The sequence below is a fragment of the Balaenoptera acutorostrata genome, chromosome 2, assembly GCF_949987535.1.
Source record: "Balaenoptera acutorostrata chromosome 2, mBalAcu1.1, whole genome shotgun sequence".
NCBI classification, from domain to species: Eukaryota; Metazoa; Chordata; class Mammalia; order Artiodactyla; family Balaenopteridae; genus Balaenoptera; species Balaenoptera acutorostrata.
Genome location: NC_080065.1, coordinates 35,377,001 through 35,397,548, shown reverse-complemented (window position 1 = coordinate 35,397,548; position 20,548 = coordinate 35,377,001). Strand labels below are relative to the sequence as shown.

Sequence of the window (20,548 nt, the reverse complement as noted above, 5' to 3'; positions counted from 1 at the left end):
AATTTTTTCTTCAGACCTTCAAGACATTCCATATTCGGATTGGTGTGAGCAGACTATCCATAATCCCTTAGAAGTAGTTCCCTCTAAATTTTCGGGCATTTCTGGATGCAGTGATGGAGTGTCTCAAGAAGGATCAGCCAGCAGCACCAAAAGCACAGAATTGCTACTAGGTAAGTTTTCAGATTTAAATCCAAGCCCTGTTAATATAACTATACTTAGTCTGTTGTTATTGTAGATACATACTGTTAAAGTTGTTTCATAACTATGACAAGTCAGTTTTACTGAGGTATGTTTAGATAACTGCTGCACCTGTATCAGCTGCTGATGCATACCCTCTTAGCTCTCTGCTTTCATTAGAAAGACTTTTGCTCCCAAAATAATTGGCAGGTCATGTGCAATTTATCTCAGTTTTATATCTTTGGTAGAGTTGAAAAAACAAATTCCATGAGTTATAATAATTTTCTATTGTGATATAGATAAAATATTTTAATCTTCCCTTCAGGTGTTAAAACAATTCCAGATGATACACCAATGTGCCGTATACTCCTTCGCAAAGAAGTTCTGAGATTAGTCATTAATTTGAGTAGTTCAGTTTCAACTAAATGTCATGAAACTGGGCTTTTAACGTAAGTAAGCTATGAGCATGAGTATTCTTTGTTCTACTTTTTATGGTGAAAAAGATATTTGAAATACTTCAAAAGTTAGACTAATTAGCTTACATCAGTGGTTCTCAACTGCATGGCATATCTGAGTGAGACTAGATTTTCTTTACATACGTCAACCAAACTAACATACGGTTACAAATTGAATGCAGAAGCAGGTATGTGAATCCAGCATTCTTCTATTCAGCCAGACTTTAAAGAGATCTGTAAAAATGTAGAACAATACCAATCTTCTCACTTTTTTAGTTTTGGAAAATATAGTTTTTTTTCATTAAAGTATATGTATTTATGTTAACATGTAATAATTTTATTTTTTAAATGAATTAATAAATATTTTGAAATTTTCTCAATTTTACTTTCTTATATGGTAATTATTGATGGCTATCACCCAGAAAAAATAAGATTTGGGGGGTTCTCAGTAATTTTTAAGAAAGTAGGGGTATCCTGAGATACCCCTAAAAAGCTTAATAAAGCTTAAGAAAAGCTGACATACATAAAAATAAGTGATATTTTCTTGGTTTAATTTTTCCCTATTTTTACTCCTTTCTTTTAATAAAAGTTGCAGAATTTTTATTGCTTTTCTAAATCACAGCAACATGATAAAAGAAAATTCAGGCAATCTTCAACATCTTTGATTTGCACTATTTAAAGCAGTGGCCCTCAAAAAAAAAAAAAAATGCACCTCAGGGTCTCCTGTGGGGCTTTACAAAAATATAGTAACACAGATGCCAGGGTCCCACTGCAGACCTCCTGGCCTTCTGGCTCTAAGTATAGTGTGTCCTTAATCTGTGTATTACCCCACACCACCACTGACTCTGAGATGCTGTGCCAGCTAAAAGCCACTGTTAACGGTTGAAAGATATATAGAGAGAGCCCAGTCAAGGATATTAATAATTTCAGTCTAACTTTAAAGACTTATTTCTATTTTAAAACTTAGTTTTGAAAATACTTGAGTTATCCTAGGCTGATAAATAAATTTTGTAATTTCTCATGCCAGTGAAAAAGAATATTTCTGACTTTCCAAGAAGTGTTTGTTTTTATCATTTTAAGAGATAATCCCAAACTTAAAATAGCTAATGTAAGTGTGAGGTAGGAATATTTACTATTTTATATTCTTATGCCATCACCCAGATATGCCACTTAATCAATATCTGGAGGAAAAAGATATTTAAAAAGTGATATTTTGAAAGAATATAGCAAAGTCATTATTATAATTTTTATCACATTCTAGTCTTTTCTTTCATTTTAGAATTAAGGAGAAGTATCCTCAAACATTTGATGACATATGCCTTTACTCTGAGGTTTCCCATTTGCTGTCACACTGCACATTTAGACTTCCATGTCGGAGGTTCATACAAGAATTATTTCAGGATGTACAGTTTTTACAAGTAAGTAGGATTTGTACTTTTGAACTTTATCTTTCAAAAATAATTCTTTTTGAATTAAGTTAAAAGAGATTATATCTGTTGATACACTAGAAAGTTAATAATTTACCACTTCTTTTCTAGATGCATGAAGAAGCAGAGGCTGTCTTGGCAACACCACCAAAGCAACCTATAGTTGATACATCTGTTGAATCCTGACCTCATATTTATGATGTATATAGATGTATACTATATATATTCATATTTGTGGACTTCTAAAAGCCTCAGAAAATGCCGATTGACTGGGCAGCAAAGATAGGAGTATCTTCTATACACTGTTCCAGCAATTATTGGTACATGAGCAGTTGGAACTGCGGACTTCCCTAACCGAAACAACTTCCTCTCTCCCCCGTTGAGCCCTTTTGGGGGTTCACTGTTCATTACCACAGTTTTAAGAGTTTTAGTTACCATTGTATGCAAGAGCCAAGCACTGAATACCTACATAGGTTTTCTATTTTTTCATTTTAAGAGCATAATAACAGTGGAACAATAATAAGATATGCAGAAGCACCCTTCACACCCTTATTTCTGAATTCTTTTTTTAGGGTAAATATAAAGATGCCTTGTTTGTTAACTAATTTGTGGAAACTAGGAATCAGTGTCTCTGAGGCTGCATCCTATTAGCACAATGGGGTGTACTGTAACTGCTGGTATTAGAGGGGGATCTTTGGCCCTTCCACTTTTTTCTTCATGTTTATAACACTACTTCAGAGGTTTGTAACCTCACAGCGAAAGAAGAGCCTCAACAACCAGGACTTATAAATTATTTTTATGTTACTAGACTTACATAAAGTTTCTTATTTGTTTTCCATCTCTTCAGTTTTGTTGCAATGTGTTATCATAGACTATTTGAACTAATTAAGGTTTTTCACTACAGTTCCTGATTAAAATCAGAAAATTATTTTATAATTCAAAGTATTTTCCATTATAGGATGCATATATTTTCAGTGGACTTCCATTTTCATCAGCTTCCCATAGCACCATTTTAAACCGTAACTTGAACAAGCACTATTAATTGAGACCTAAAGCAAAAGAAAGCATTAAATAAAATCTTGCATCTCTTGAGGAAAAGATAAGTTTGCCTACAATTTATACATTCCATGGGAAAAGAAAAGCCATAGTTCCTTTTAAAAAATCATTAATGAAACTTACTTTTACGATTAAAAATTGTAGTGAAAAGCCTTAAGTACCAAATTTTAAAGCAGCAGTAATTTAATTTTTATATCAGTGTTCTTGTTTTGCACAAACTAAATGCAGTGATAGGTGAGTTTATGAGTACAGTAATTGCCTTTATCACATTTGCAAAGTTAAGTTGATGAGGGCAAGGTTTTATTTGTGTGTTTAATTTGTGTATGTCTAAAAATATTTGGAAATCTTTACAGGAATTAAACATATATGCAAATTTGTATATAAAAAAGCATGGCCATCCTCATTAGAATGCTTGTAAATGAAAGGATTATCTTTTTTGAGGTCTATATATAAATAGAAAAAAAAATCCAGCTGGACTGATTAGGACCCTTTTTAAATTCATTTGTTTAGACCATTTTTACAGTTATGTATCAGCTCTGACACAGTCATAGTACATGGATTAATATCTTCCCATATTACAGATCCTTTTTATAATGGGGTTGTTCTTTGAGATCTCTGTAAAGAACCCTGTGAACTAGAAAACGTAACTCACAGAGATTTTTTTTTTTTTTTTAATTTACTGGCACTGAAAGTTCCAATTGGGATGAAGCATTTCATCTCACTTCATAACACCTCTTTGACTGCACTTCAGTGAATTGTTCTTATGTGCACTGTGTAGCAACTTACATTATAACAAAGCAGATAAGGGCTGTAAGCTTCTGCTTATGTTAAAAAGTGGTTCTTCAGATTTTCTTTCATAAAATCCAATTGAAGATAAAAGAAATGCTTTTTTTTTTTTTTAACTTTAATTTATCACTGAACCCAAGTGTTTATTTAAATGTCAACAGTACTTCTAAGAACGTTGCCTGTCACCTTGGTCTTTGGTCTTGGATGATTAAACTACCTTCCAGAGAACCAAATGTCAGAGATACTAGACCAAATAGTGATTAAAAACTCCAAAGGAGGTGATGTAGTAATCTTATTAATAATGGGATTAACATATTTTAGACATTCATTTTAAACACTACCTCAGTTAATATAAAATCTGTGGTTTAATCCCTCAAAAGTTAACAGTAAATTCTTTTTTGTTACACACACACACACACACACACACACACACACACACACACATCCCCATCCCTGGACCCCACCTCACTCATCCATCCTGAAATGAAGTCTTTGATACTATTAGCCCGAACAGTTTTTTGGATTATTGCTTTGAAAGACGTGTGTATATATCATAATATTTGCCTATAGCACTTAGTTTGGGGAGACAGAGCTTTGTGGTTCTCAGTAATCTAAGAAAAAAAGATGTCTATACTTAAATGTATAGTGCTATTTGGTTTATCCATGTTTCACTGACAGGTCTAATATGTTTCCTTTAAGTACTTATTTGTATAAAAGTAGACTTCTATGATGAAAAATGCTCACATGCGGTGCCAAGTGATTTACCTAAGTGTTTAAGATATTAAGTTATAGAAGAAAAGGTTAGGAATGTTGTCAGTGGCAATAGAAATAATTGAGAAAAGCACCTATATGTAATAGATATTACCAGACTATAAAATACCAAAATAATGTCAATACTGTAGTTTTTCAAGATTTTAGAATTAATCTTAGTCCATATAAATTTGTACTACTGGTAATTAATTATTGAATAATTTGGAGGAATTTGGGCAGTTGTGCTGGTTGTAAACTGTGAATTTCTAATTGTAAAGTGAATTGTCATTTCTAATTGAAATTTTTTTCAAGAACAGATCTCAGCTTCACACACTAATAAGTAAATACTGATAAATAAGGAAATTAGAAATTAGTATTTGTAATTAAATATGGTCTAAAATTTCTTATACTTTTACTTCCTATTTATGCTTAGATAGATTTGAGGGGGGAAAAAGTCTTTTCTCCCTAATAAAAAATTTTCTAATGAAGATTGGTAGCATAAGGGCATTCTGTAAGACATTGACTTTGAAAGAGGTTCTTTGAAGGTATATACTTTATTATGGTAGTTACTCTAACATCAGGTGTATAAGTCCTTTTGAAATGGGGTGGCTTTAATAGTTTTGAGCTCTTTTATCCAGAGCTTGAGGTAATTAAAGCTGAGTTTTTCTGGGCATATTACAATGGCAGAGTGTTCAGCAGTGAGGTGGGAATGCTTATTTAGATTTGTCTCCTGCTATTGATACAAATTTTTTTTTCATTCCATTCAGAGGATGCCTTTTATTCCCACATTAAAGCACAGATCATTAAGCAATAAAAAGCAATCAAATTGTCATCCAAATTATAACTGCAGTTACGTTTGCATGGTAAGAGTGAGGTGCTAATTTTGTGTGAGAGGAGCTTTGTAAACTACCTTGGGAAAGGTCCTTTGGAAGTAAGGTTTTTCCCCTTTTGTCCTATGCTTCCAGTTTGGTTTCAAATTCACAATCCACTGAACATGGGAAAAAAACAGAATTAATTGAGAGAGTTTTATGAGAAGAGCTGTTGGAATAAAACAACATTTCACATTTTCCAAAATGTAAGTTGGGAAAGGTCTCCCTTGTCTCCCCATTCAGGGAATACATTATTACCAGCTTCATTTCAAGAGTATCACTACAGTGAGAGTTTGATTATAAAAGCATACTGGTAAAATTAATAGCAATGCTTATCAGACAGTATTGAAATATGTGAGACTCTTTCTAGGAGCATTTGTTTTTTCTTTTAGTTTTAGGTTCCCAGGGCAGTTTTCATTCATAGTAGTGTTTTATGACTCACACAGAATGTGGATTTTCTCCCCTTTAGAGTATTTTTGTAATATAGGTGGATAGCTATGCCACAGCATGCATAAATTGCACATTTTGTTTGACCTTCTTTATAAAATATTTAATTTGAGAAATATAATTTATGCCAAAAAAGTATATCTTGTAATTTTGCCACTAAATAGGTTGATTTAGCACAAAATGCAAAGTCTTGGGGCAAAGGAGGGGGGCGGTTAAAACTTTCATAGATAATAGTTGAAAAATGTTCCATTATTGGCCTGTCAGAAACCCTAAAGCTGCATTGTAAAACAAATGGTGTAAATTAGTTTTGAAAAGTGGTAAGGGATTGTGAAAAAAATCTCAGACTTAATGCTCCCTAACCACAAAATTTTCTTTTTTATTTAGTAATACGCTGCTACATATTTGGAGGTTCTGGTGTTTGTAGGTCACTGAACAGACATTGAAATCTGATTTATATTGTATAACTGTAACATAGAAAGAAAAAGTATTTATATATTTTCCGTAAGAATATTTCATTGAGTTGTGTATAATTTAAATAAGGTTTGTCCTCTAATGGTTTTGCTCACCTTGATTTTTTTTTTGTGGTTTTCTTGTTTTTGTATAATGTGTACAGTTTTATGTCAAGGGCATTAAAAGCCTCCTGAAGCATAATCTTATCAAAGGGATACATTCTTAATAAAATGTACTTAAAAATTCTTAAACTTGTCATTCTATTTGAAATTTTAAAACCATCAGTGTTGATTTATGTACCACTGAGGCTGGTAAAAGTGACTTTTAGGTACCATAGATAAGAATCTGGTTCAGTAACACATAGCAGCCTGTTCCAGATGTTTTAAAATAGCAATTTATACTTTCTAAACACTTCATAATCTAATCAAATATCTTTACAGTTTTTATTTTTTAACCGCAGTTTATTGTAAAGGGTTTGAAAAAGTGGATCGATCTATAGAACAATTCTGATTTTTTTAGTGATTAATATACAAAATGAGCAATGATGGTATGATGGTAACTTTTCTGTATAAGCTATTTGATTTCTCACACAGAAACTGGCCTGGATCAGGTAAGCTAACCTACAGCCACCTAGTGGCAAAAGAAAATACCACAAGGGGAATTATCAAGCCTGTAGAATAAAATTCAATGTCAAAGCTAGGGTCTGTTACAGTTGATTAAATGTGGTAAAATGTATTCAGAAATAGATTTGTTTTGGATAGTTTGGTTTTTAAGCACGTGTATCATTTTCATATTGCCTTCTACTATTGTTTTTCAACAAAAACATAGTTGGCCCCCAACTAAACTAAAAAGCACACTTAATCATCATCACACAGCTCACCTTTGAAAACTGTGACGATATAGCTGAACTTCAGTTTGTTTCATTTTTTAAAACTCTTTGGTATATAAAGTACTGTCCTAGAGAAAGAAGAATATCCTATGATATCCGTTATATGCGGAATCTAAAAAGAAATGATACAAATGAACTTATTTACAAAACAGAAACAGACTCACAGACTTAGAGAACTAACTTATGGTTACCAGGGGGGAAGGGTGTGGAAGGAGGGATAGTTAGGAAGTTTGGGATCGACATGTACACACTGCTATATTTAAAATAACCAACAGGGACATACTGTATAGCACAGGGAACTCTGTTCAGTGTCACCTGGCAGCCTGGATGGGAGGGAAGTTTGGGGGAGAATGGATACATGTATAGGTATGGCTGAGTCGCTTTGCTGTGCACCTGAAACTATCACAACATTGTTAATTGGCTATCCTCCAATACAAAACAAAAAGTTTAAAAAAATTAAAAAAAAAAGTGCTGTCCTAATCCATTCGGGCTGCTGTATGTAACAAAATACCACAGACTGGGCAGTTTATAAACAACAAATTTATTTCTCACACTTTTGTTGGCTGAAAGTCTGAAATCAGAGTGTGCAACATGTTTGGGTGAGGGCCCTCTTTCAGGTCCCAGACTTCTTGGGTCTTGTGTCCTCACATGGCAGAAGGGACTAGGAAACTGTAGTGTCTCTTATTAAGAGCATTAATCCCATTCATGAGAGCTCTAGCCTCCTGACCTAATCACCTCCCAAAGGCCCCATCTACTAATACCATCATCTTTGGTTGTTAGGATTTCAACATAGGAATTTGGTGGGGGGGGCAGCATTCAAACCGTAGCAACTAATTTTATATTGATTTCAAAAAAACCAAAATGTACTAAAACTTATTTTCTTTAATGCTTAGAGGACAAAGACAACTACATTTGCTTAGTCCTTTAAATTGAATATATTTAGTCATTGTATTATTTTGACTGCTACTTTTGAAGGCTTTTAATCTTCTGTTGTATCTCTTCGAAGGTTTTAATTTTTTTTTTTTTGGCCGCACCTTGTGGCATTCTGGATCCTAGTTCCCCAACCAGAGATTGAACCCGTGCCCCCTGCAGTAGAATTGCAGAGTCTTAACCACTGGACCACCAGGGAAGTACCTCTTCAAAGATTTTCAAAGTCCTACTTTATGCAAAATGTTTAGTATGTTTTGTAATTTTTTTGAGATGAAAGTCAGCTAATCTTTCCGCAGAGCTCTTAGAAGAAATATTTCATGTTGTCTAATTCAACCTGATTTTCTTAATAAATCATATTCTAGTGGAGAATCAGTTTCACTAGAATTAGTATGAGTCAGGTGTTGGAATGTCAGCAGGCACTTTCAGCAGGTCCATAGCTCTGCTGTGTGACTAGGTCCCTGCTCCCAGCCTATCTACCTGCAGCTGAGGACTAGTCACCAGGCTGAGGCATTATTTTTAGGTCAGTTGCCAGTTCTTCCCACCATCAAAATATCCTGATATTGCTAAGGAATATTACTAACTAGGTTTTAGATGTGATTTTTTTAAATTTTAATTCTTTTAATTTTTTATTTTATATTGGAGTATAGTTGATTTACAATGTTGTGTTAGTTGCACGTGTACAGCAAAGTGATTCAGTTATACGTATACATATATCCATTCTTTTTCAGATTCTTTTCCCATGTAGGTTATTACAGAATATTGAGTATAGAGTTCTCTGTGCTATACAGTAGGTCCTTGTTGATTATTTTATAATATAGTAGTGCGTATATGTTAATCCCAGCCTTCTAATTTATCTCTCCCACCCCACCACCTTCCCCCTTTGGTTACCATAAGTTTTTGAAGTCTGTGAGCCTGTTTCTGTTTTGTAAATAAATTCATTTATATCAGCTTTTTTTAGATTCCACATATAAGTGATATCATGTTTGTCTTTCTCTGACTTACTTCACTTAGTATGATAACCTCTAGATCCATCCATGTTGCTACAAATGGCATTATTTCGTTCTTTTTTATGGCTAACAGTCCATTGTATATATGTACTACATCTTCTTTATCCATTCCTTTGTTGATGGACATTTAGGTTGCTTCCATGTCTTGGCTATTGTAAATAGTGCTGCAATGAACATTGGAGGTGCATGTATCTTTTTGAATTATGGTTTTCTCAGGCTATATGCCCAGTAGATTGGGATTGCTGGGTCATATGGTAGTTCTATTTATAGTTTTTTAAGGAAGCTCCATTCTGTTCTCCATAGTGGTTGTACCAATATACACTCCCACCAATAGTGTAGGAGGGTTCCCTTTTCTCCACACCCTCTCCAGCATTTATTGTTTGTAGACTTTTTGATGATGGCCATTCTGACCTGTGTGAGGTGATACCTCATTGTAGTTTTGATTTGCATTTCTCTGATAATTAGCAATGTTGAGCATCTTTTCATGTGCTTTTTGGCCATCTGTATGTCTTCTTTGAAGAAATGTCTATTTAGATCTTCTACCCATTTGTTGATTGGGTTGTTTGATTTTTTGATAGGTATGATTTTTTAAAAGGTATTATGGCTATATTAGAAAAAGTAAAGCCTATTTAGAGAAACAAATATTTACAGATGAAATCATGATTTGCTTCAAAATCATATCAGGAGGGAGACTGAATAAGAGTATAGATGGACTAAAACAAACATGGTTTAGTGGCTGTTTGGATTGATGATAGGACATAAGGGTTTGTTAAACTCTTCTCCGTTTGTATGTATTTGAAATTCTCCATGAGTTGGGTTTTTTTTTAATCGTAATCTGACACATGAATACAAATTTCAAAGTTTCTGAATAACACTTCTTAAAATGATGCTGTTAAATGGCATATAGATTTCAAATACTAAGTTATTTGGTTATTTATGAAGATGGGAGAGGAATGTTTACAGCCAAAACTATAGTCATAGTGATACTGTAAGGACAAAGTTATATAGCCCAGCATTTCCTATTGGTATGTTGTTATATTTCAGAAAGACATCTTCATTTGACTTAGACCAATGATTCTCAAAGTCGAGTGTGCATCTGAATGCCTGGTAACTTATGAAATATATGGATTCCAGGCCTTGGACCACAGAGATTCTGGTTATGAGATTTGCACTGGTACCCAGGAATTTACATTTCTAGTAAGCTTATTTATCGGCTATAATAACTGTTAAGATTTTCATTTCATTGAAGTAGAAAAAACAAAATAATGCAATGGTGAAATATTTTAATTAAAGTTTATTGCAACAAAAATGACTTCAAGGTTTTGTGGATTATTAAAGAAAATCTTTATGAAAGATACTATTTACAAATCAGTCATCACTGTCATTGATGTTTCTATGTACTTTTATAATTGCATCATGACAAACTCAAAGAGGCTAAGTGATAACAATACTGGCCCCAGAGTCTCCTCAAAACTCTTAATCAGGATACTCGTTTGTACTATGTTAGGTGTACATAGCCCATTATTCAGCCAAAGGCTTAGTTATATGGAAGGAAAAAGTTGAAAAGCCTGAACAGACGTCCGGGTTTGTGTGTATTTAGGTCAGTTGACAGCCATCTTCCTTTCAGCTGTGGCTTCTCTCTCATTCTTCACAGTGTGGAATGGTACAGCACAGGGCCTTCGGAACCAGAAGCACAGGCAGCGTCATCTCCACCACAAGAAAGAAAAAGGAGCCCCTAACTGTGCTTGTTTAGAAGTGTGCTAAGTAAACATTCAGGGTTGTCGGGCAGAGAAGAGAAAGGAACTCTAGCATGAATGAACACCTGCTATGTACCAGGTGTATGCTTTGCATATATTGGTTCAGAGAGACAAAGCTGCTGATGAGCCACTACAGGAGTTCCCACTCCATTTAGCCTTTTGCAGTTATATCTAAATGATGTTCAACAATGAGGTTTCACTTTTTTATATTAGCATAATAGAAATATAAGGAGACACTGAAGGCATTATCTTGACCCAGACAACCTACTGCAGAGTCCAAAAGATGCTTACTGAAAATAGGTCATTTATGTATCAGAGTTCTTGAAAAAAAGAGGAACCATAAATGTAAATGGAATTAATGACATTTTCCTTTTATCTGTTCTGAGGTAGTCATCAAAAATTGTGGTAGAAGACGTGCCTACTAAGTAGGAGTGCTATAATCTTGACACTGAGGCAGGGGTTCCATGCCAGTCCCACTCTTTAACCGTGGTAAACTAAACGGACAATTGTGGGGATCTCATCGATTCATTCGCATGTCTTACCTATTAGATAAGGTCTAATAGGAAGAGTTCATTTTACTACATCAATGAACTACAAATTATCATCACTTCAAGGCAAGTCTAAAATCTGTTTTGGTCTCAAATATCTGTGACTTCTTCATTAAACACACCCAGAATAAATTAACATTGACAATTTATGCTCCAGTAACGAATCTTCTGTAGCCTTTATTAAAGCCTGAAATCTAGTTCCTTTACTCTTCAAGATATTAAATGTGGGGTAAAACTTAATGGAAATACTTTGTCACTAAAAACTGAACTTCAAGGACCTGTCCAGTACTGAGTGGATGGGGTCTATCCCTATGTCAAGTGCCAAGTCTGCTGTTATAAAGGTGAACGTGGAACACGCAGCAGCAAGGTAAGCCTGTTCCCACGATCCTGCCATTTCTATGGTGAGCCTGCTCCAAGGATGAATGTTAAGTTTCATAGCTTCTGACCTTCAAAACCTAGCAAGATTATATAAATCAGACCTGACAATGGTGATGATAGCTCACTGGGATTAAGCCCGAGGTATCTGGTGATGGAACGGTGCCGGCTATGCTTCTCCTAGGGTCTGTGTAGCATAAGGATATGAAATGGGTACACTGCTTAGCGGTAGTGTTCACCTTGACCTAAAAGGGTAGTGGAGGAGAGGCTGCTATTCTCGCTTGGGGGAGCAGAGGCAAGACCCAGGGGTATGACCATTTGCATTTTATACTCTGAACAGAGTGCTGGCTCTGGTGGGTTTGTTGGCAGGCTGTCCTTGTCTCCAGAGGTGGATGAAGCCAACTGGGACACATAATTCAAATTAGCTTCTCCGGCTGGGATTTCTCCCAGGGAATTCATATAGTTTTGTTCCAGTGCCTTTAGTAAATTTTCAGGTGAAGTCAATGGTCCCAGCTGATGTGGTGGGGCTTGAGGGGTTACTGGGAAATGTCCACAAGAAGCAAAGTCAGAAGCTGCCTGATTATAGGTGAAGTTCTCAAAACAGATGCAAGGTCCAGGGCCAGAGTAGTTCTTCTCTGTCGGAAGGAGGTAAATGTAGGCAGGCTTAGTAAATTCAGTTTCTGTGAGTGACTTCCTAGTGCCTAAGAACTGTATCTTACTCCCTTCCGGCTTGTTTATAACTTCAATAGCATCTGGAACACAGTCATTGATATTCATTATTGTTAGATGAGGATTCTCCTGGAACAGAAACAGAAAATGTGCAAAGATAATGTGTGTGTGTGTGTATCACAGTATATAAAGTATGTGAAACGCACTTAGAGCTTCAGGTGTTTTTTTGTTTTATCCTGGTCACAAGTTAACTGGAGGTGATGTTGAAAACCAAAAGATATCCCCTGACAGAAGAAATCAAAGCTGCGTTCAACCCTTTCATGGCTATGGGAGCAGAAGAGGCTTTTGCTTTGTGACATCTTCCTGAGAAGGTCTAGGAGTGTATGATTATTATAGCCCCAGCCCTGGGTTGGTCTTTAACAAGTATATGAGTATCCATTACAATTTCCCAGCATTTACCTTGGATTTTATTAATGACAGGACACTGCTCTTGTAAGGGTCTGGAATGTCAGGATAACACTTCTCCTTCAGCCTAGAAAAACAGTGAAAATTAGACTGAATTTTGCAATATAGTGGAATGGTTAAGAGTGAGAACCCTGGAGTCAGATTCCTGGGCTCTAATCCGTGCTCTATCAATCACTCATTAACACTGTAACCTTAAGCAAGCTTTTTAACCCTTCTATGCTTTAATTTCCTTACTGGTTCAATGGAGATCATTACGGTGGTGATGGTGGTATTGGAAGCATTAAATGAATTGTTACATGTAAAGCACTTAGAACACTTCCAAGTACGTGGTAAGTGAAATATAAATATTAGCTATTGCTATTGAACAAATTTTGCAACATTTAAAAATAGTTGGTTTCCTTATTATTATTTTTTTTGGCTGCGTTGGGTCTTCGTTGCTGTGTGCGGGCTATCTCTAGTTGAGGTGCGTGGGCTTCTCATTGTAGTGTCAACTCTTGTTGCAGAGCACGGGCTCTAGGTGCGCGGGCTTCAGTAGTTGTGGCACGCAGGCTCAGTAGTTGTGGTACGCGGGCCCTAGAGTGCAAGGGCTTCAGTAGTTGCGGCACGTGGGCTCTAGGGCATGCAGGCTTCAGTAGTTGTGGCACGCAGGCTCAGTAGTTGTGGCTTACGGGCTCTAGAGCGCAGGCTCAGTAGTTGTGGCATGTGGGCTTAGTTGCTCCACGGCATGTGGGATCTTCCCGGACCAGGGCTCGAACCCGCGTCCCCTGCATTGGCAGGTGGATTCTTAACCACTGCGCCATCAGGGAAGTCTGGTTTCCTTATGTATTGATTTATTGCTTATCTATTGATAAACAAGATTGTTTAAAACTTACCATATTTCCACCAAATCCTCCTTTGTTCTTTCCTTTTCAGCACTTTTCCTCATATTATCAAGTGTGACTTCTATCTCCTTTCTAGATTTTTCTTTGACTCCTTCTTGGATAAAACCTTCCCCGCACACTTACCACTGATGTTTTAAGTAGCAAATTATCATGACGATCAAAACGCAGAAAATCATGGGCAGGATGATGCGTATCAGTATATGGGCTGGAGAGGAAAAAGAAAGGGATATTTTTAATGACTGCTTTTCCCTCAAAGGAATAAAAATAAGTTTTACATGTCTTTTATTCCTCAAAACTCTATTTGTGCAAGATTCAATATGAGTTCTGTCTGACTGCTGGGGGGCAGGGCAGTGAGACCAACCAGCCAACACAGGGAAACATTTGCCCTCAACACTTGTGACTCAAACTCATTACCTCTCCTGACAGACTGGATCATTACTCCCTCCCTGTATGAGAATTATACTCCACACCCTTGACTTGGGGGTTCAGCCACGTGACTTGGTTTGGCCAATGGGAGGTGAGTAGTGGTCATGCTGGTTGGTAGCTGCGTTCAGTGTGCTTGTAGTTGGCTTGCTCTCTTGTGTTCCTGTGACCCACTCTGAGAAGAGTTGGTCCCTCAGAGCCACTGTCCCTTCAGCCTAAGCCTCAGGGTGAAGCTACAAGGAACAAACCTACCTGAAGTTTGGAGTCCCACCTGGCCCAGCCTACATCAGCCAAGCCAGAAGCATCAAAAGAGAGATTTGGTTTTGTATGCCATTGAGATTTTGAGGTATTTTATTACACGTCAAAAATTGACGAATGCACCCCTTCTAGTTAGGCTCTGAGAAAATTACCTAAGTCATCACCTGGGATAATTATTCTATTTTTATTTCTCAGATATGTCAACCTGTACTTCATTTTCATAAATGCCCATCTTCCTGGTCTCACTGCTTGCAAATCCACCGAAGAATAGTTCAGCTGGGTTGGTAAACATCCTCTTTTATAAAAGCAAATCGCACGAAGGGCTTTGGAGGCTGACAGTCATTCACATGTACATATATTTCTGTTCAATCCCTTTGCCTCCCTGCCCTCCTCATCCCCCTCGCCAGCCATCCTGCAGGAATGGGGCCTGACTTGTGGTGCTGGTGGATAACGCTGGAGTTTTGTCAGGGAGGGCAGGCCCAACCCAGGGCTCTGAGGAAGCACAGGGCTCTGGAGAAAAGGACATGGGAAGGTAAGAGGGTGGCAGAGAAAGCACCTCGACAACTGGCCTAAAATTATCCCTGACACCAGGTAAGGCGAAAGAAACTCCTCCTGACACCACTAAAGAACACCTTGCTCTCAGACTTCCCTGGTGGCACAGTGGTTAAGAATCCACCTGCCAATGCAGGGGACACGGATTCGAGTCTGGGAAGATCCCACATGCCACGGAGCAACTAAGCCCATGCGCCACAGCTACTGAGCCTGCACTCTAGAGCCCATGTGCCACAACTACTGAAGCCTGTGCACCTAGAGCCCGTGTTCCGCAACGAGAGAAGCTACTGCAATGAGAGGCCCGCGCACTGCAGTGAAGAGTAGCCCCCACTCGCCACAACTAGAGAAAGCCTGCATGCAGCAACGAAGACCTAACACAGTCAAAAATAAATAAATAAAAGTAAATAAATCAGTACACGAATGCTTTTTTTTTAAAAAAAAGAATACCTTGCTCTCAAGAGCAGTACTTGTTATGACTACAATTGGTTTTAAAATTTGGTTAAATTACGAATTTGTAATGTATCTGAGAAGAAGCCTGGGGAGCTACCCATAGTAGTGTCCAAACTTCAGACAGGCTTTGCTAAACTTTCTGTTGAAGTATAATATGTGCATACAGAAAAGTGCTCCTAAGTGTACAGCTCAATGAGTTTTCACAAACTGAACATACCCACGTAACCAGTACCCAGATCAAGAAAAAGAACGTTACCAGCTCCCCCGAGAGTCCCCCAGTGTCCCCATCCAGGCATCTTCCCCTCCCAGGGTAACCCCTATCCTGCCTTTCAGCCACATAAACAGCATTTGCCTCTGTCTATACTCTACGCGCGGAATTGTGCAGCAAGAGCGGGGCCCAGCTTCTGTCACTCACCATTGCATTTGTGAGTCGTCCATACTATTTTTGTAACTGTGGACTGTCATTCTCACTGCTGCAATTATGCAGCAATTTAGTTTACTTTTTCATAATAATCAATATAATTGAGTCACAGCCAAGGCTAAGGAGGTTTCTCATGAGTAAGGGAAATAAATGAAATCTAGAAAATATACTTGAGATAAAGATAATCATATGTATTATATGTGTGTGTGTGTGTGTGTCTTTTACACATACTCATGCACACACCTCCACCAGCCAAGTAAATACTGAAGCTGGAAGAAAAATAGCCTGAAAATAAATTTAAAATTAACTCTAAAATGGCAAGCATGCTCAAGTAATGTGAGTTGTTGACTGAAATCTTAACCTGACTATGAGAGTTCTGGCCTTTGGCTTAGAGACCTGGGGCCATGTTTCAGCCCCAACCTGCCACTGTGGTCACGGGCATCCTCATCACCAGTCACGCAGCCAAGGCCAGTGGTTCTACCTGACGAGCCCACCCCATCCCCAGAGCCCCACCTTCCACCACTTGGCAACTCAGGCAGATGTTTTAGCCTATTTGTTTTTCATGGAGGAGTATCTTGAGAGGTCCTTTCCAGCGTGGACCTCCTATGATGCCCTATCTGCTACCTACTTTCCCCGCTTCCTCCGTCAGTATCTGTTTTCTCCCACCACCTTCCTCTTTGTTGGAGGGCAGGATTTAACCGGCAGAATCTTATTTACCAGTAACCTGCCATTCTTCTCCCTTCCTCTTCTTTCTCCATCTTTCAAGCCAAATGCATTTTGAAAGGATGGCTCTCTTTATCTCACCCTTTCTCCATCAAATCTGCAAACACCGGGTTCGTGAACCAACACTGCTCGCCCCACCGCACCTTCTAGTACCCCCAGAGAGGCAAGGTCAGGAAGCCGGTAATTTGCCACTGAGAGAAACCAGCCAGAAGGCTGGCTGCAGAGAGCAGTTCTGCTGAGAAAAACATCCCCACCCCTCTCCAGACAGAACTCATAAGGCTCTTCCCAAGTCAACACTAAAATACGCCATCAGTGATTTTCAAACTATTCTGGGACTGAGTTCCAGAGAAGTGCCTCAGGGGCCAGAGAGCTGCAAGAGGAAGGTTCCAGGTCATAGATCAGTTGGATTAGCTTCACTCTTATCTATTTTATGTAGTGGGATTCTGTGTAACATTTCCTTTTTTTTTTTTTTGGTGAGTTTCATCTAGAGAAAGAAAGAGACAGACACAGAAAGAAAGACAGAGAAGAAAGGTTTAAAAATTCCGGATCTAGACAAAACCCATGGCCATGTGTGTGTCATTTGTCAGTTTCCCAGGAACTGCTAAGAGTTTTGATTTGGATAAACTCACAGTATTCATCCAGAGTTGTGATCTTTGTGAACGCATCCAGCGGACCCTCGCCAACACTTGTGTAAGCAGTGACGAAAAACTCATAGACGGATTCCGGCTGTAGGTTTTCCACAACAAATGTCTTTTGTTCTGGGTTGTCAATTGTGTGTTTGCAACATAGTGAATCCTCTGTGGGGTTAAAAAAAAAAAAATTTTTTTTCCAGGAAGAAAAAAACTATTAAGAGCGTGATAAAGATCTTGTGAGACAGTGGGGCACTAATACTCTTGTTGACTTGGCACTGCCAACATTTCTAAACCAACCAAAAATGAAATCATAATTTCATCACACTGGGGACACTGGTAAAATATTCGGGAGATGGCAAGCAAAGCAAGCACCCCACTAAACAAGGGATGTTCCTGATCCAGGGGAAGCACTCAAACCTGCCAGAGAGAGAGTAAGAGCCTGCCAGAGCTACTTAGATATACATTTTAATAAACTTTCATGAAGTCAAAGAAAAAAAGAAAATGAGGTTAGCAAGAACGTTTCCTAAGTGGTAGGTTTTCTTAAGGAGCTGAGGGTATTTCAGGTGCTTCTAAAAATACTGGGCCACACTGTTTTTAAGTAAGTTAAAATCCTGGCCCCCATCGTCTTGTCCACCCTACTAATTTGTTTAAGAACACCATTCCGTCATAAAAGCATGTGAGCACAGAATTCAGCCTGGCCACAGTCAGAGACAGCCGGCAGCCTTTCCAATGATTTCAAATAATGAGACCTTGAAACGGTAAACAGACAAAAAAAAAAAAAAAAAAAAAAAAAAAAATGTCACCTGGAAGAACTGTCTTTTCAAATGCCGGGGGGCACTGCTCCCCCGCCTTGGGTTTCAGGTAGACATGGTATCCTTGTATAAAGCCAGGTTGGGATTCAGTGGAATAATCCTTCCAACTCAGAGTGAAGGAGTGGGAGGTCAAGTTACTCATGACCACTTGAGGGTTGTCTGAAGGAGCTAGGAAAGGAAGTTGGGATAATGTAAGACTTACGATTTGGAAAGAGTCTCAGCGCACTGGTGTAAACTGAAAGCAGAACCACGGCCCACTCTGTAGGCGTGTGTGCCAAGTGAAGGAGTGTCATCTTTTTCTCTAGAGGATGTAAGCCCTGACTTAGTTCGTGAGAGCTGGGAAGGAGTTGAGCAATCATCTTGTTCAAGCCTTACCTCTCTCAGATGTAGAAATGGATGCCCAGAGAGATTCAGTATCTTGGCAAGGTCACACAGCAAAAAAGAAAGGCTTTCCTAGACTTCATTCTGAGTCTGAATTCTCAACAGTGTTTGGGAGGATGAACTGAAGTAGGGAGGAAGGGAGGAGGAGGAAGGGTTATGTTTGAAGAGGTATGGGCAACTTTGAAGAACTCTAGTTCCCAGGTGGTAGCAATGCACAATTGTCCAAGTGTCACAGGGAGAATCAGAAAGCATTTATTCTGAGGCTTCCCTGAGAGCTTGTTTCAGCACATATGCTGGTGCACACCTGGCCTATGTCCGCCAAAACACACAACACACCCCTCCTGCCTGTCTGGGGCAGCTCCCACCCAACAGAGAACCCCAAGAGCTGGTCTGATTGGTGAGAGGCAATCAAGGACACAGCTGCCCAGCTTCCAGTGGGTGTGAGACCCTGGATGCCGAGAAGGTAAATTAGCAACCACATGGGAGGATCAAAACTCCCCCACACTGCTGGTGGGATCATGGTACAATTTCTGGGGGGGAAGCGATTTTACAATATCTTCCAAAAGTCTTAAAAACTGTAAAATTGTATTTAAGAAGTTCAAACCTTTTGGCTCGAGTATTCTACTTCCGGGACTTTGTTGAAAAACCATTATCAGAGCAATGGACAAAGATTCAGCTAAAATGATGGTGAGTCAGACAGGGCATAAGAGATTTGGCCAAGAAAGGAGAGAGAGATTGAGTATTTGAGACTGCAAGATAACTGAAGGTGAATTTTATAGTTTTTAATTGAGAAATATTTTTGTAATCATCCTAAAAGTCCAACGACAGGTGATTTGACATATGCAAACCATGAGGCACTTTGCAGTACTAAAAAATGATACAGTTAAATATTACTTAGTGACATGAGTCAAAAAGCACTTTACAAAACTGCATAGAGTAGTAATAAAAAAGATCCCATTTTTATTTAAAAGTGTATATCTGTACTGAGAAAGGATACACATAAAATATTAACTCGATATTTGCCCTTGGGTGGTAAAATTAGCAATGATTTTGTCTTCTTTTGCATAATATCTTATGAATTGTCTTTAATGAAAATGTTTTATATTTGTGTGATTAAAAAAATAACTTTAAAAAAAACCCCATTGCCAGAATAAACAGGACACTGAAAATTAGGAAAGGTGCTGTAATCTTCCTAAACCCAAAGTGAAGAGTTTCTGGATCGTTCTGAACAATGGACACATTAAATGCTTTAAACTTACCCAGTTCCTCCAAGTATCCTGCTTTTTTCTCTAATAAATGAGCCATCCTTTTTGCAGAAATTTCATAAATTCTGAAGTTGTATCGAACCCCTGGTCTAAAAGCACCTAGAGAAGAAAAGTCATCAGATTTTCAGTAACACAGGATGCCATTCTCTTTACTTCTGAAAAGAAGAAGAATGAAAAATGAATTTGTGTCCCCTTAAGAATTTCCTCCTCGGGGTTTCTGCCCTTCATCTCCACCATCTTCCTTCCTTCCCCTGAATCCTCCAGCATTTCCGACGAAGTCTGGGCGACTGTCCTCTACATCATCCTCTTGATCAAGAGCTCGCAAACATGCCCTTATCCACGTGCATGCAACTGGGCGCAGAATTCAACCAGACACAGAAAACCATGTAAAACTCTCCTTTGACTCCAAATCCCCTGCCAGAGACTGGCCTTCTCTCTGCCCACGAAGGGCAAGCGTCTGGAAGATTTGCTTCCAGTACCTCACTTTCCCCTCACCCCACACCACTGAACCATGCCACTGACACTGCTCAAGCCAAGGGAAGACTCGCCTCCTCACTCCCCACCAGCCACTGAATGCCCTCCTGGAGTCCCATCAATCACCCTCTGGACCCGGACAATTCCCACAACTTTATCTTGAGCCCAGCAGATGGCGCCAGCAACCCCCCCAATCAGGCCACAAACTAGGCTCCTTTA

The 20,548-nt window shown here is 38.3% G+C and overlaps 2 protein-coding genes across 12 annotated transcripts in view; one reads left to right on the top strand and one right to left on the bottom strand.

The window, feature by feature from the left end:
- The window catches only part of RICTOR (RPTOR independent companion of MTOR complex 2), a 144,874-nt gene extending 138,206 nt beyond the window's left edge, over positions 1-6,668 (top strand). For all 6 annotated transcript variants that reach the window (XM_057539902.1, XM_028169037.2, XM_007192178.2 and 3 more), the window contains 4 exons: positions 15-170; positions 503-626; positions 1,912-2,050; positions 2,171-6,668. In XM_057539902.1, the coding sequence (XP_057395885.1) occupies positions 15-170; positions 503-626; positions 1,912-2,050; positions 2,171-2,245 (494 nt within the window). In that variant the 3' untranslated portion in view covers positions 2,246-6,668. The remainder of the gene's footprint in view (positions 1-14; positions 171-502; positions 627-1,911; positions 2,051-2,170) is intronic.
- Positions 6,669-10,517: 3,849 nt separating this feature from the next.
- OSMR (oncostatin M receptor) overlaps positions 10,518-20,548 on the bottom strand; it is a 56,090-nt gene continuing 46,059 nt past the window's right edge. For 4 of the 6 annotated variants that reach the window (XM_007192172.2, XM_007192173.3, XM_007192175.2 and 1 more), the window contains 6 exons: positions 19,850-19,954; positions 18,201-18,377; positions 17,395-17,562; positions 14,062-14,143; positions 13,052-13,124; positions 10,518-12,721 (listed from right to left, as the gene is read on the bottom strand). In XM_007192172.2, the coding sequence (XP_007192234.2) occupies positions 12,146-12,721; positions 13,052-13,124; positions 14,062-14,143; positions 17,395-17,562; positions 18,201-18,377; positions 19,850-19,954 (1,181 nt within the window). In that variant the 3' untranslated portion in view covers positions 10,518-12,145. Of the gene's footprint in view, positions 12,722-13,051; positions 13,125-14,061; positions 14,144-17,394; positions 17,563-18,200; positions 18,378-18,584; positions 18,712-19,849; positions 19,955-20,548 lie in introns of those variants that run through there. The other 2 variants (XM_028169041.2, XR_009007188.1) reach the window with 2 other exon arrangements.